This window comes from Coffea eugenioides, chromosome 4, assembly GCF_003713205.1.
Source record: "Coffea eugenioides isolate CCC68of chromosome 4, Ceug_1.0, whole genome shotgun sequence".
NCBI classification, from domain to species: Eukaryota; Viridiplantae; Streptophyta; class Magnoliopsida; order Gentianales; family Rubiaceae; genus Coffea; species Coffea eugenioides.
Genome location: NC_040038.1, coordinates 13,836,225 through 13,849,449, shown reverse-complemented (window position 1 = coordinate 13,849,449; position 13,225 = coordinate 13,836,225). Strand labels below are relative to the sequence as shown.

At 34.2% G+C, this 13,225-nt stretch overlaps 1 protein-coding gene and 1 non-coding gene across 4 annotated transcripts; both read left to right on the top strand.

Moving 5' to 3' along the window:
• The first annotated feature begins 1,995 nt into the window (after window positions 1-1,995).
• Window positions 1,996-9,619, top strand: LOC113768620 (serine/threonine-protein kinase HT1-like). 3 transcript variants are annotated; one of them, XM_027313055.1, is made up of 4 exons: window positions 1,996-2,949; window positions 4,201-4,656; window positions 7,385-7,524; window positions 9,052-9,099. In XM_027313055.1, the coding sequence occupies exons 1-3, from the start codon at window positions 2,581-2,583 to the stop codon at window positions 7,478-7,480; spliced, it is 921 nt and encodes a 306-aa protein (XP_027168856.1). In that variant the 5' UTR covers window positions 1,996-2,580; the 3' UTR covers window positions 7,481-7,524; window positions 9,052-9,099. The 3 variants fall into 3 exon arrangements, with proteins under 3 accessions (XP_027168856.1, XP_027168855.1, XP_027168854.1); XM_027313054.1 differs by lacking the exon at window positions 7,385-7,524 and having other exon boundaries at window positions 4,291-4,656; window positions 9,052-9,619; XM_027313053.1 differs by lacking the exon at window positions 7,385-7,524 and having other exon boundaries at window positions 9,052-9,619.
• A 3,316-nt stretch (window positions 9,620-12,935) lies between these two features.
• Window positions 12,936-13,015, top strand: TRNAL-UAG. Its single transcript has one exon. It is a non-coding gene; the product is annotated as a tRNA-Leu (tRNA).
• Window positions 13,016-13,225: the final 210 nt, after the last annotated feature.

Below are 13,225 nucleotides of genomic sequence, written 5' to 3'. Positions count from 1 at the left end.
TATATTTAAAAGATAAAAAGCTCATAATCTTATGATTATCTATGTATGTTTCCAACAACATCTATTACTTTCTTTCAAATATACTAATAAACTGATTCAAATCCAAATGTAAATATGAGATCTAATGAGATAGATCTAAAATTCTAACGTTTCCGGAAAAAAAAAAGATAGATCTAAAAAATCTCAATCTAACAATCAAATCTCAAAAAACTTAGATCAATAAGAGAAATATAAAACTAACAAAATTCTCACAAGGAATCCTTAGAAGAGGAGAAAATTCTCACTAAGAAATTCTTAAAAGAGGAGAAAACTCTTATTAGAAATCATTAGAAATTCTTGAAGAGAATAAACTCTCACTAGAAAATCTTAGAAGAGATTTTAGTATAAATACGATAATTAATTCCAACACTATTAATGAGTTCACCTATAAAAAAAAGTGATTGAAAATCATGGTATATGTAAGTGATAAATACACATGTGAGAATAGCTAAAATCAAGGAAGATGGCCATCATTTAATTTATGTCTATCATATAATTTGTATTTTTGAATTTTCCTTGTTAAAAGGTTAATATTATTTTTGGACTTATGCTCATTTAACTAGTTTATTTTTTTTAAGATTTAGACTATTTCTAATTAAGATTGATCTTTTGATTAGATGATAGTGTCTTGATGATTATCCATTAAGTTTGGTACTTATTTTCATGTTGGCATAATGATCAAATAAAATTTGGTATAATTTGCATTTTAGACTTTCAGTTGATAAAAAATACCATGTCATCTTTTTCTCTATGTATTTTTTGAAACTTTAATAGTGTTCTATGTATTTTGTCCCTGTTTTTCATTATGTAGATAGATTATAAAATTCTTTCCATTTTTGCACTCATTACTTTCAATTTTATTTATTAATTTCTACCTTGGGATACTATAATAGCAAAATATATGTAACTATAAATCACAACCATTTATGTATTACAACATTTAAAACTAAAATAATGAGCCTATTTGGATTCCCAATATTTCCAATATTTTAAAAAAATAATTAGAAAGATTTTTTCCCAAAAATAATTGAAAACTTGATACTATAGGATTATTTAACATGGAATTCTACCCACAATTACAACTATTTAATTTACGAGGAGTACGTCAAGTGTCAACTGCTCTTTTTTTTTTTTTTTAAAAAAAAAGAAGCTTGTTTCATAGGAAGCTTAAAAGGCAAAAAGTTGTTCACAATACTTACTGTAACACTTTTTGGAATATTTGAAATATTATTTGAGGAATTATTTGGAATAATTACTGTAACACTTTTTGTGATGTGATGTATATGAAATAAAAAGGTGGTTGGAAATATAAAAAGGTAGGTTGGAAAATATGTTTATAATGCAAGCGAAATATAGTTAGGGATAATTTCACTATCCAAACAAACCCTTAGATTAATTTTTAAGGTCATATAATCAAAGTTAATATGTATATGAAACACGAACAAATATCGAGTTAATAAAAAAGGGTTCACAAATTCTGCTAATCTTATATTTGTTACACAAACGCTTATGGAAAAAGAAAAACCATAATTTAATGTTCACAATCTAACCCATAATCCATAAAACTCGTGTCTTTTGTGGCTGGATTTAGACAATTCTTTGAAGGGAAAAAAAATCAAATTTTCCAAATCAAGTAAGTAAATCTTTAAGCCCAAAAAGAATTGGAGTAAAAGGTAAGAGGGCATCCTAGAAATTTCACAGGTACAAATATCATGTCAATTTTGACGATCTAGGCAATCCAGGGGGCAAAGAAGTAGATCCAGGCACTCCAAGGGGCAAAGAAGTAGGAACCAAACAGATGTCACTTTCATTGTACACCCATATGTCTCCTCACAAGAGGATCTTCGCACGTTATGAATGTTTGGCACTTAAATTTTTAGTACACAAACTCTTCTAGTACTGTTTTGCTGTGTTATTATTTCCTCCTACCAATAACACCGATTCACGTCAAAACTTGGTTCAAGAACGGCACAAAAATAGAGGAAAACCACCACCGCCACCATCGGCACCACCCCACCTCCCTTCTCCTCCTTGTTCAGCTTCATATGCATCACTGCTTCACCATTCATCACTTTTATCAACACCCCTTTTGCTCCATTCCCATAAAATTTTGAGTTTTCTGTTCTTCAAACCTCAAACTTTCTTTCATGGGTTCCAAGTCTAAACTTTATAATTCTGAGCCTCATAAGATGGCTAAAACTTCATAACCCTCAATTCTTTTTCCTTTTCCAACACTAAACTGTGGTTGTACTTGAGAAGTTATGCCGTCATCTTCTGTCTTTTTCTGTTTTAGTTAGCAACGTGGCTTTTCTAAAGACTTTGTCTCTTTGTATTGCTCGTTATTTCATGTGACTTGTGTATGAGTTTTTATCTGCATATATGCTGATCTTGATGTTCGGTGCTGAGGAAAAAGAATTTAAGATGTAGAGGTTAAATAAGTTAGGAAAAGAATATTAACGGCTTTGTTGGTTTTTTGAATTTTGGATGGATATCAATTAGAGTGACAAATTTGATATTTTTTGGTAGTGTTAGTGAAAACCCATGAAGAATTTTCAGTTTCATTGGTTCAAGCAAATTGTAGCAAGTAATGGGAAGCTAGAGAGGAGGCTTTCATTAGGAGAATACAAGAGGGCAGTTTCTTGGTCCAAGTATCTTGTATCATCTGGAGCTGAGATAAAAGGAGAAGGAGAGGAGGAATGGAGTGCAGACATGTCAGAGTTATATATAGGAAATAAATTTGCATCTGGAAAGCATAGTAGGATTTATAGAGGTGTTTATAAGCAGAAGGATGTGGCCATTAAGCTCATTAGTCAGCCTGAAGAGGATGGAGACTTGGCTGCATTGCTGGAAAAACAGTTTACTTCTGAGGTTGCCCTGTTGCTAAGACTGAAGCATCCCAATATCATCACTGTAAGTTCTTCTTTTCATATAACTTTTGAGATATATTATCTGAACTTGATGGATCTGTGGCTTTTATGAGATATAAATGTAACTTTTTTACTGTTTTAGTTGTGCTTTTGTTCAACTCAAATTGATTGTAATTGTTCATTGAATTCTTTTAGTTGTTCATTTCATTAAGTCTAGTTTGGATGGAATGATTCGCATAGGATAAAAAAAATGGTGAATTTCTCTCTTTGTTTGGGAGTTTTAGGAGGGATAAAAGAAGAAAACTAGAGAGGAATGGTGAATTTCTCTCATTTTACAATGCCAACTTTGCTTGCAGAATGTTGAAGAACTAGATATTATTCCTAATGAATCCAAAATCATCGCATTCTTTCCTGAACTCTTTATGTTTTTTCTTTTACTTTTTGTCTTCTCTTAAACTCCGGAACGAGGGAGGAAAAGAACGATGTGGATTGATTTTTCTGTCATGAGAATAAGAAAAAGAAAAAAAAGAATCTAGGAGTAATTTAGCTGTTCACTTTGATCTTTTCCCTAATATTTATCCAAAATGAGATGTAGAGTCAGTTATTCAACAGTTTTTCTTTCATTTATTCAAATGAAAATTTGAATTGGTGTTTGATTATTTTGTTTATAGGATTGAAATTCAGCTAATCAATGAAAGTATTTTTGGAAATTTTAGGTGCAGAAGCAAATTGTTGGATGCGTGGTAAGTTGTAAACTGACTCTAGGATATCAAAGAAGTACACGAAATTCGTTGGGCAAATTTTCGTGTTTTAGACGTCTGCAATAGAAGAAGCTTGTAGGTGTTGTAATCAGGTCATCTCCCTATGCCTAGTGTGGTAAAATTGTGAATGAAATCTTACAGCTGTCTAGTGAATCATAGAGAGCTTCTGTGGACATCTTTGATCGTCTAATAGCAATTTCAACTCCTCTTACTTGGCTGTCAAATATGCCACTTATGCGTAGTCTTCTAATGTGTAATTATTTAATATGAAGCTGTAATTAAGGAAAAGACAAGCAATTATTAGGAAAAAGACATGAACGGGTAATCTTTGAAATAAAGTTGTGTCAAAGTACCAGTATGGTAAGAATCGCATTCATCTGATTTTATTGCATGCTAGGTTATCTGATAGGGAACTTGATTTGTTAAGAGCCTCTAGCCTCATATAGTTGACACAAGCAGCATTCTGCTTTTAATAATCCAAAGTTTGAAGTTCCAATTGACCCCAATGTACTTGTTTAATTTCCTGTTGGCAGCTCATTGGAGCATGTAAGAAACCCCCTGTCTTTTGCATTATCACTGAGTACTTAGCTGGGGGTTCCTTAAGAAAATTCCTCCATCAGCAGGTGCCATATTCTCTTCCCCTCAACCTAGTCCTGAAGCTGGCACTTGACATTGCACACGGAATGGAGTATCTTCATGCTCAGGGAATACTTCACAGGGATCTTAAATCAGAAAATTTACTTCTGGATGAAGATATGCATGTGAAGGTAGCAGATTTTGGTATATCATGCTTAGAATCCCAGTGTGGCAGCGCGAAAGGATTCACTGGCACTTACCGCTGGATGGCACCCGAAATGATCAAGGAAAAACACCATACAAAGAAAGTTGACATTTACAGTTTTGGCATCGTTCTGTGGGAGCTTTTAACTGCATTGATACCATTTGACAACATGACTCCAGAACAGGCAGCTTTTGCAGTCTGCCAGAAGGTATCTTAACTAGGTTACCTGAGTTCTAGCTTTTTCCCCAATGTTTTTTGGTTGGAATGTTTATCTTAAATATTTGAAAACATGAATGGTAAGTTTATAAGTCAAAGGTCAATATAAAATGCTAAAATCAATCCAAAATTCATCGTCTCTTAGTTACGTCACCTGTCATTTACTTAGTTCCTTCTAAGCTGCAACAGATCACTGGATCCACATTTCTTGAAAGCATAATGAATTACAGAGTGAAATAACAAAAATATAAGGTAAAAGCTTTTATACAGAAAGGAAAGAAGTCTATCAAGAATGGTGGATATAGTTGCAAAATTCTAGTCTAAAAGACTGCACTAGAAACCAATTTAACATCCAGCATATATATGTTAGTATCAACAACAGATGCAAAAGTCTATTAATTAGAATGTTTGTTATATGATGCCAGGGATTTACATTGAGTGTGTTGCATGATGAGTTCAACAATAGAGGTCTCAGTAGGACGAGAGCATACTAAATCATTCGGTTGAGATTCAAAACCCCTATCTTATTTACTAGGTTACATCCTGTTATTGACTTTAAATACAGTTTGATAAAATGATCTATCTTTTATAGTTGTACAATTGTTAATTCCCCTTCCCAATCCTCAATTATGATCCTGACTAGCTGCACTTAGTCTGGAAGAGATTTTTCAAAGCATGTGTTCTTTTCAGCATTATTTATTTTGGTAATCTTCATAGATTGAACATGAAAAATATTCTGCCAAATTCAGGGATTGAACTCTTGTACAATTAGGTGCTAGTTGAAAGCATGCTATCCTGAAACCCTAGCTATGTATTTCTACTATTTATGGCATTACATCAGATTTTTGCAGACGGAAATGTATGGACTTGCTACTTTGGATCACACTGTGGTTTAAGAGGAATAGTTTTCCTTCATGATACAGAAATAACCAGCTACCTTAGATAGTTATTTTGTGCATATGAACAGTCTTATTTATAGTCTTCTGGCTAACTTTTCTTCCCGATGTCTATGTTTCTGTATTTTCCAATAAATATCAGCTTCATTTAGTGGAACTTCTAGTCCATTTTTCCAATCACAATTATTATTTGGGAATAAGATGTAGCTTAGAATAATCACTTATGACAAATCATTCGGATTCTGATGTTCAACTAATTACAAGTGCAATTGAGAAGGCTAAATAAGCTGGCAGACGGTAAATCTTCTAGCAGCAAGAAATTATTAAGATTGCTGAGGTGGCTGTGACTACATTTCATCTTTTTTTAGCTAATAATGCTTTCTTAATGCATTTGGTATCTCTTTCATAAGTCTTAATTTTTTGTTTATTCTCTGAGTGTGCTTTTGAAGTTTGAACTTAGTTGTAAGAGTATTTGAGATAGGAACTCAAGAACTGAAATGGAAATGTTTAGCATGTGGAAAGTTCATAATTTAGACTTGAATGAAGCATGTGATCCATTCTTCTTTCTAGACTATTTCAACACCGTCCTGTTAGTTGTCATTTCAACTATGTTTACAAATCCTTTTTTTCTTTCTTTTCACTTCTAGTGAGTTTTGGTTACATATGGGTTAAATATTACTTGGAATATATAGCCTTCACTTTAGTGGATAAGTTTTATTGATGTGTGTGGAATATCATTAGGAAGTAGTTGTCTCCTGCTATAAAAGTGTAAATCAACATTTTCTTGTCTATTTTAAGTTTTCAGAAACGAGTTAGGAATCTTGGCCTTCATGCTACACTCCTTTTTCTCTTTGAGTTTCTGTGTTTATCTGCCTGTTATTATCATCTGTGCTGGTCCAATATCTCTCTCTCGAACTCTTTCTCTACATGCATAAACAATGCACATGGACATGAAAAGGCACATATGCTTTCATCATTTTAGTCTTTTGTGTATCATTTTCTCTTTTTTATTTTTCCACATCTTCCAATTTGCTAACACATTTCTTTTTTATCCTACAAATTTAGCTCCCCACTGTTTCTAGTCATTCTCATCTGTTCTTATGTTTGAAAAGGAAGACTTTACAGCCAACCATTGTGCCTTTTAGAATTCGCAATACTTTGGCTAAAACTGCTATTGAATTAGTAAACTTTTGTCAATCAAGATAATGCTCTTCCTATATTTATAACTCCCAAAATGCCTCTGGATTATTCATGCTATAGAACAAGGGGATTGATAAATTCTATATCAGGATACGAATGACCTGTCTCATGTAATATATCAGGGCAATCGAGTTTGCAGGAATGTGGCAAATGTGATGATAATTTTTTTTCCCATTGCTGATGAGTATTTTTGAACTTCTAGCTTTTAGAAAAGTATTTATGATTGGAGAACTTGAAGCTTCTTTAAGTTTTAAAACTAATTCGTCTTGCATGGACAGTTTTGCATCTACATAAAAGGAAACTTACTCAAGGTATTTTTCTGGTTGCTCAACCTTGCTGCACATTATCCTAACTTTCTTTCTTTCGTAAACTTATATATCCATCCGCTAGATTCTCTATGGCAGTTATTTCTTCTTTTTTAGGAGCACTATTCATTGGCCAATACTACTCCAACTTTGGGTTCTGAGATTATAAAATAGTTTTACTGTTGGAGCATTGGGAATTTTTGCAAACTAACGTTACTTTTAATTCAACAGCTTCTTTTTTACATTTTGTGGGGAAATTCGACCTACTTAGCTTGGCTTTTTCTTGTTTTCGTTCTTATGAGAAACCATATTTCGACAGTGGGGGTCAGGCATGGACACCTTACCTCCTGAATACTCCGGGTTTCCCAACTCATCTAATGATCGGCAGGAAAGTGTGTTTGTTTACAGAAGCTAGTGAATGAGGGAGTTTGAGAATATAGGAACAGAACTGGTGTTTAGGTAAACTATTCTCTATTTTCATTTCTTAACATGTGCAGAAACAAGAACTTTATCTCTTGAATTATTTTTCTTACTTCACTAGTGCAGGGACAAGAATGAAATCTGTTTCTTGAAGTACTGTTTTTGTCCACTTGTTATGTTGCCAAACTCAAGATTCTTCAGCATTAATCACTTACATTTTACAGCAGCTAACCATGACATTGCAATAGCTCCATTTCCTTTTTGCAGGAAAGCAAAATATTATTCTGCAAGTAAGATCATAATTCCCCTGGATTTCCTATCCTCAAATAGTTGCTTTCATAGATATCAGCATAGTGTTCCTAAAAAGCCCTAAGTTGTTGGTGTATATTAATCTAAAACGAAGTTCTTTCTTGATAGCATTTTGATTGAGAAGAAACCTAGTGTTTTGCTCATACTTATTTGGGATTTCATATCTCATAATATTATTTCTCGGTTGCTCTTGAAAGCAGAATGGAAATGCACTTGAATGCATTACTTAAGCTTTGGCTAAACTGTGAGAGGGAGGGAACTAGAATGCACTTCACAAACTTATGCCCTTTTGGAGGATCAGTCACTACCCTCTGATAATCCATGTCTGGTAGTCATAGAACTGTCTGTTACTAAAATAGTGTAGTGTCTGATTTTGCGGTTTACCCTCTAGCCATTCTTCATTTAGAGTTCCCAGAGTCCTTGTTTTAATATGGCCTGTAAAACTGAGTTTCAGCAGGTTTAATCAGGGTAGAGGGGCAGGAACCATTGTAGGTGCAATCGTTCCTGAACAGTATAAGAGTTCTTGAACAGTTTGTAACTCATTGCAAACTGCTGGTACATTTTTTGTAATCAGAGATGTTATAATCAACTATTATTCAAGTGGGCCTGTGCATGTTAGTTGCATCAGAGTTACATGGCTTTCTCTCGTCCTTACAATTAGAATTTTTGCTGTGTTGGCAAGATTTGGGCCATGAATCTCCTGGGATGGTTGACATTGACAACTATCTGTGCCCTTAGCATGTTTCATCAGTATCCATTGCAGAGTATTCTGAAGTCTGACCAAACAGCTAGAATTCCAATACATTAAAGCATTCCAATATAATACTTTAAAGCATTGTATGTCTGAAGCTGTGTGGGAAATGCAAAGAATAGGGTTGGCATATTGTTACTTGTTAGCCTCCAACTTGAGATCTGGAGGAAGGTCCCTTTGACTAGTTCCAGATTGAATAACAAACGTTTAAAATTTGAAAAAGAATAAAATGTTAAAGTTCCGATTGGATATGCTGTCTCGGTGCTTGTATGTTGATGGAAACTGATTGAACCATGTAACTTGACAATCATGTAGTTGCAGCTAACATTCAGCCTGTGGTTATTCTACAGGTCGCTATTGACTTCTGTGATCCAGAAGATTAATTTTTTGATGAGTTTGCTAGCAATTTTTTTTAACATGCTATTGTCCCTTCAGCATTGAAGAACTGATATTCTTTTTGTTTGTACAGTGAAAAGCTTTAGCATCTTATGCTTTGTTCTTTGCAGAATGAAAGACCACCATTGCCTTCAACATGTCCTCTGGCGTTTCGTCATCTCATCAATCGGTGCTGGTCATCTAATCCTAACAATCGACCACATTTTGAGGAGATTGTTTCAGTTCTTGAACGTTATGCTGAATCTCTTGAGAAGGATCCAGAATTCTTTTCTTCATATGTACCTTCTGAGGATCATCATCTAATACGATGCTTACCGAGGTGTATCGCTAAACGTCAGTCTGCTTCTAATAAGTCCTAAGATCCCTCCTAAGAATGTAGTGAATGCAAATTGCAAAGTGTATCATAGTGCTTTAGTTTTAATTTTGGTTTGTGACAAGAACCATATGGCATGGTCATGAAGGCTAATGTGCTCTCTCATCTTTTAGAATTTTTTTTTTTCCTTTTTTCTGGTTTCTTGTATCCAGTACCGTTATTGCAGTAGGCAATGATCGATAGAGTTGATAGGATATGGGGTATTAAGTGAGGGATTTGAAATGACAAGTAATTCCAGTGGATTCCAAATTCACTAATTTTAGCATTCAAAATCCCTCCTACTAGTGCATGTATTTCAATTTCCAATCTCTATCAGGCTTCCCAAACAATGGAGAGATTTGGAATGGGTATTGGAATCCAAATTCATCTGACTCCCTTGTTCCTAGCAGAACCCATTTGAAATTTAATGGAATAATTAGGTTTCAACTATCAAAGCTAACTTGTTTCCTGTGCCTTTGCCCCTTAAGGCTTTTACTCGTAGCAGTTTGATTCGATTGACTTGTACGAAATCTGTTATACGGTCTTTCTGACATTCATAATTTATAATATGTAGAGGTGGAGGCGGGATGGGCGGGATTTGCTTGGATTTAAGATATAACTCAGTCATATGGGTTTGGATCCAATCTTATTCATATGTGTTTTGGAACTAATTTGAGCGGGATCACTTTAGGATGGGTTTAGATTGATCCCGCCCAATATCCAAATTTATTTTCTATATATTTTTTTCCTTTAATTCATTTTTTATTTTTTAAATAACTTTAATAATTTTGATTTATTAAATTTCTTTTAGTCTTATTGTGAATTTATATTTTCATGAATTCATTTTACACTCTAGAATGATTTACACTCTTGAACAATCAATAGATACTTAAAAAAGACATAACATTTTGATAAAAATGAACATATCTTCTCCCGAGACAAAACCAAAAGAATGAACGTTTTGGTGTATTCATCCACAACATCCAGAATGAACCCAATCATAACTCCAGCCACAACATCCAATCTCCAGTGCTTAAGTCCTCTGCTACTTGTAATCCAGGATTTCAGTATCCTCATAGACCTGCCAGATCAAAATGAACTTCAAACACAATAAGAGATATATGCATAAAGGAAAACCATATATTGCAGCAAAGCATAGTTAAGAAGAGCCTGAAGTACAAATTATAAGAAAGGACGTGACTTTCTAAGAGACTGGGAAGAACACTGCCTGGTCTTGCCACCAAGGACTGGAAACGAAGAAGCTTTAACACCAAATTCATTCTTACTGACATTCTTAAAATTTCCAAAATTTGATACAAAAGAAATTCACATTAAATGCTAAATAAATCTGGCACAGAAATGAAGAAGCTGATTAAAAATTGATAACAGATTTGCATATAGAAATCTATGTAGATAGTTCAACAATTAGCATTAAATCAACATAAAGGGGTGCCAACAGTTATTAGTAAAGCATTGATCCTTGCAGCTAAAAGAAGTCTCTCAATAAGAGGTAAACACAAAGCAAACTGTCATGATTTAGTTGAAGAAACTGACGCGCAATGCAAAACTAAAAGAGGATCAGAACATGCAATATAAACTTCTGAGATTACAAACTGTCATGTTGTACCTTATACTCCACTACCAAGTTTAGCCACGAATCTTTGAACATCAACACTCATTTCTGCGTCCTCTTCTACCTCAGAAGCATCATAACCTGCCATTATTTAAAAAGAACCAAAATTAATAGAAAAGAAAATAAACATATTTGACATTTAAAATTTCAAATCAATATTACTTTCACCACCATAAATCCAGTCCCGAGAACATAGCAATGCTTCAACATTGCTTGGCAAAAGTGCATTTCAAAACTTGCGAACATAACAATGCATACGTCGTCGAAGAAGAAGGAGTAGCCGTGGAGAGCGGAGGAAGAAAGGGAGGTGGAGGAATAGTTGAGGGAGCTGCGGAGGTCAGAGATGAGAAAGGAGAGGAGTTGACCAGAGACGGACGTTGTTGCGGTGGAGACCCAGGGAAAGGGCATTGAGAGCTTCGACGAGAGGCGGGAGCCAGAAGAGAGAAGAGGAACAGAGATGAATTTTTGGATAAATGAAATTTTTTGGAAAGATATTTGGACCCAATGGGTACCCAAGTATTTTCCAATATTTTCCATCAATTAATGGGTACAATTAGAATATGTCCCATTTTAAACCCAATATCAAATTACAATATCCATTCCGCCCAAAGTCTCTTTGGGCACAGGTAGCCTATTGGAACTTAGAATAAATTGCCACCTCTAATCAAAAACCAGGGTTTAAACAATGATGTGGAATCTAGAACACGGGTGCATTCTAAGGAGTCTGAGATCTTACTACTAACTAAATCCATTGGATGACACGGGTGTTAATTGAACAAAGTTGGTAGAGTTAGAATCCTTCATTTTGAAGGAAGGAGGTTTTGTTTTCTTTTGATGTTCGAAGAATGAGATGTTTTGGATTCAATTCTTGCAATTGAGGTGTAATATAAGATGTTTTGGATTCAACTGCAAGGTGTAATATAAGAGAGATTAGAGAATCGCCTAGACTCAGGTCTAATGATCATGGAAGTCTCTTAGAGATCTCTCGCACATGTCAGATTGAAAGTTCAAATCTCATCTGGTGCCTTAGAGTGAAAGCATGGTGCTTCCTTTCTTTAAATGGATTTAGAGCATATGAGAGACTTGGACAGGATAGGTCTAGGTATTAGTTTCCCTTTTTTAGTTTTATTTATATACGTTCCTATTAGAATAGGGATCCCTACTCAGGATTTGATTGTCTAAGGTATTCAAGAAAGAAAAAAGACAAAATATAATCTATGTGATTTAAGTGACAAAGATAAAGAGAAAGATATTTTATTTTATTATCACTCATTGTTTTTCCTCTCTTCTGCAGATGAGATTAATCCTAGAGCCCATATTAATCACTTCAGAATCTCATGTTACTCTTTCTTTCACTCAATATAACAATGCTCTTCAAGAAAATGGTAACAATGGATGGTACTTTTGGTATATATACATACAAAGATATGTATAGTGAAACACCCTATTACTTATGTATAGGTGTATGTGTATGTATAGATGATGAATTTTGAAATATTCACTTTGGTGTTTTTAATAATAGCATTGATGATTGAAAACATGACATTGATGTGGTGTAGAGAATTTTAGCACATTGATGTATAATGTATTGAAGCGCTGTGTACCGGGCACAAGTATAAATATTATAAGTTTATAACATTTCTACCCAAATGAATAAATAAATAAACATTACAACAGAATGAATTATCTTCAGGTCAGAAACAAGAGATTTAAAATTAAATAAGGAAGATTCAAGAGAGAAGCCAAACAACCCCAAAAAAAAAAAAAGAAATCGTAATTTTGCAACAAAGGATGAAGAGAAGAAACAACTAAGGTGGCATCGATGGAAATGTAAACAATTTTGGCATTAAACTTTCTTCAGGTTTTGTTTTGTTAATTTTGGTGCTTAAATATTCTTAATCTGATACGAATAAGGATTTTTTCCCCCCCAATAAAAGGAAAATGACAATGAATTAATTTGTCAAAAGATGCCTATTTATAGAATAATCAGATGCTTACTAGCAAACGTGGACAGTTTGGCCGAGTGGTCTAAGGCGCCAGATTTAGGCTCTGGTCCGAAAGGGCGTGGGTTCAAATCCCACAGCTGTCATGTATCATTTCTTTTGTTTTTTCTTATTTGCCATTTTAACAGATCACCGTTCGAATGTGTGTTGTGCGTTCATGCAATTCGCGGTTGAGTCAAGCGAGACACGATTTTTCTGCCATCCAAACTCAAAACTTCATACAACCCATGGAGTCCTACTTTTTATTTCGATTCTTTCATGACCAAAATATAAGTGTTCATCACCAAGAATAGAAC

Excerpts from the sequence above, each read along its gene's own strand:
- LOC113768620 (XM_027313053.1), top strand. The coding sequence starts at position 2,581 with ATGAAGAATTTTCAGTTTCATTGGTTCAAGCAAATTGTAGCAAGTAAT. Across the intron at positions 2,950-4,200 it reads AGCATCCCAATATCATCACT|CTCATTGGAGCATGTAAGAA; the intron begins GTAAGTTCTTCT and ends TCCTGTTGGCAG. Across the intron at positions 4,657-9,051 it reads CTTTTGCAGTCTGCCAGAAG|AATGAAAGACCACCATTGCC; the intron begins GTATCTTAACTA and ends TGTTCTTTGCAG.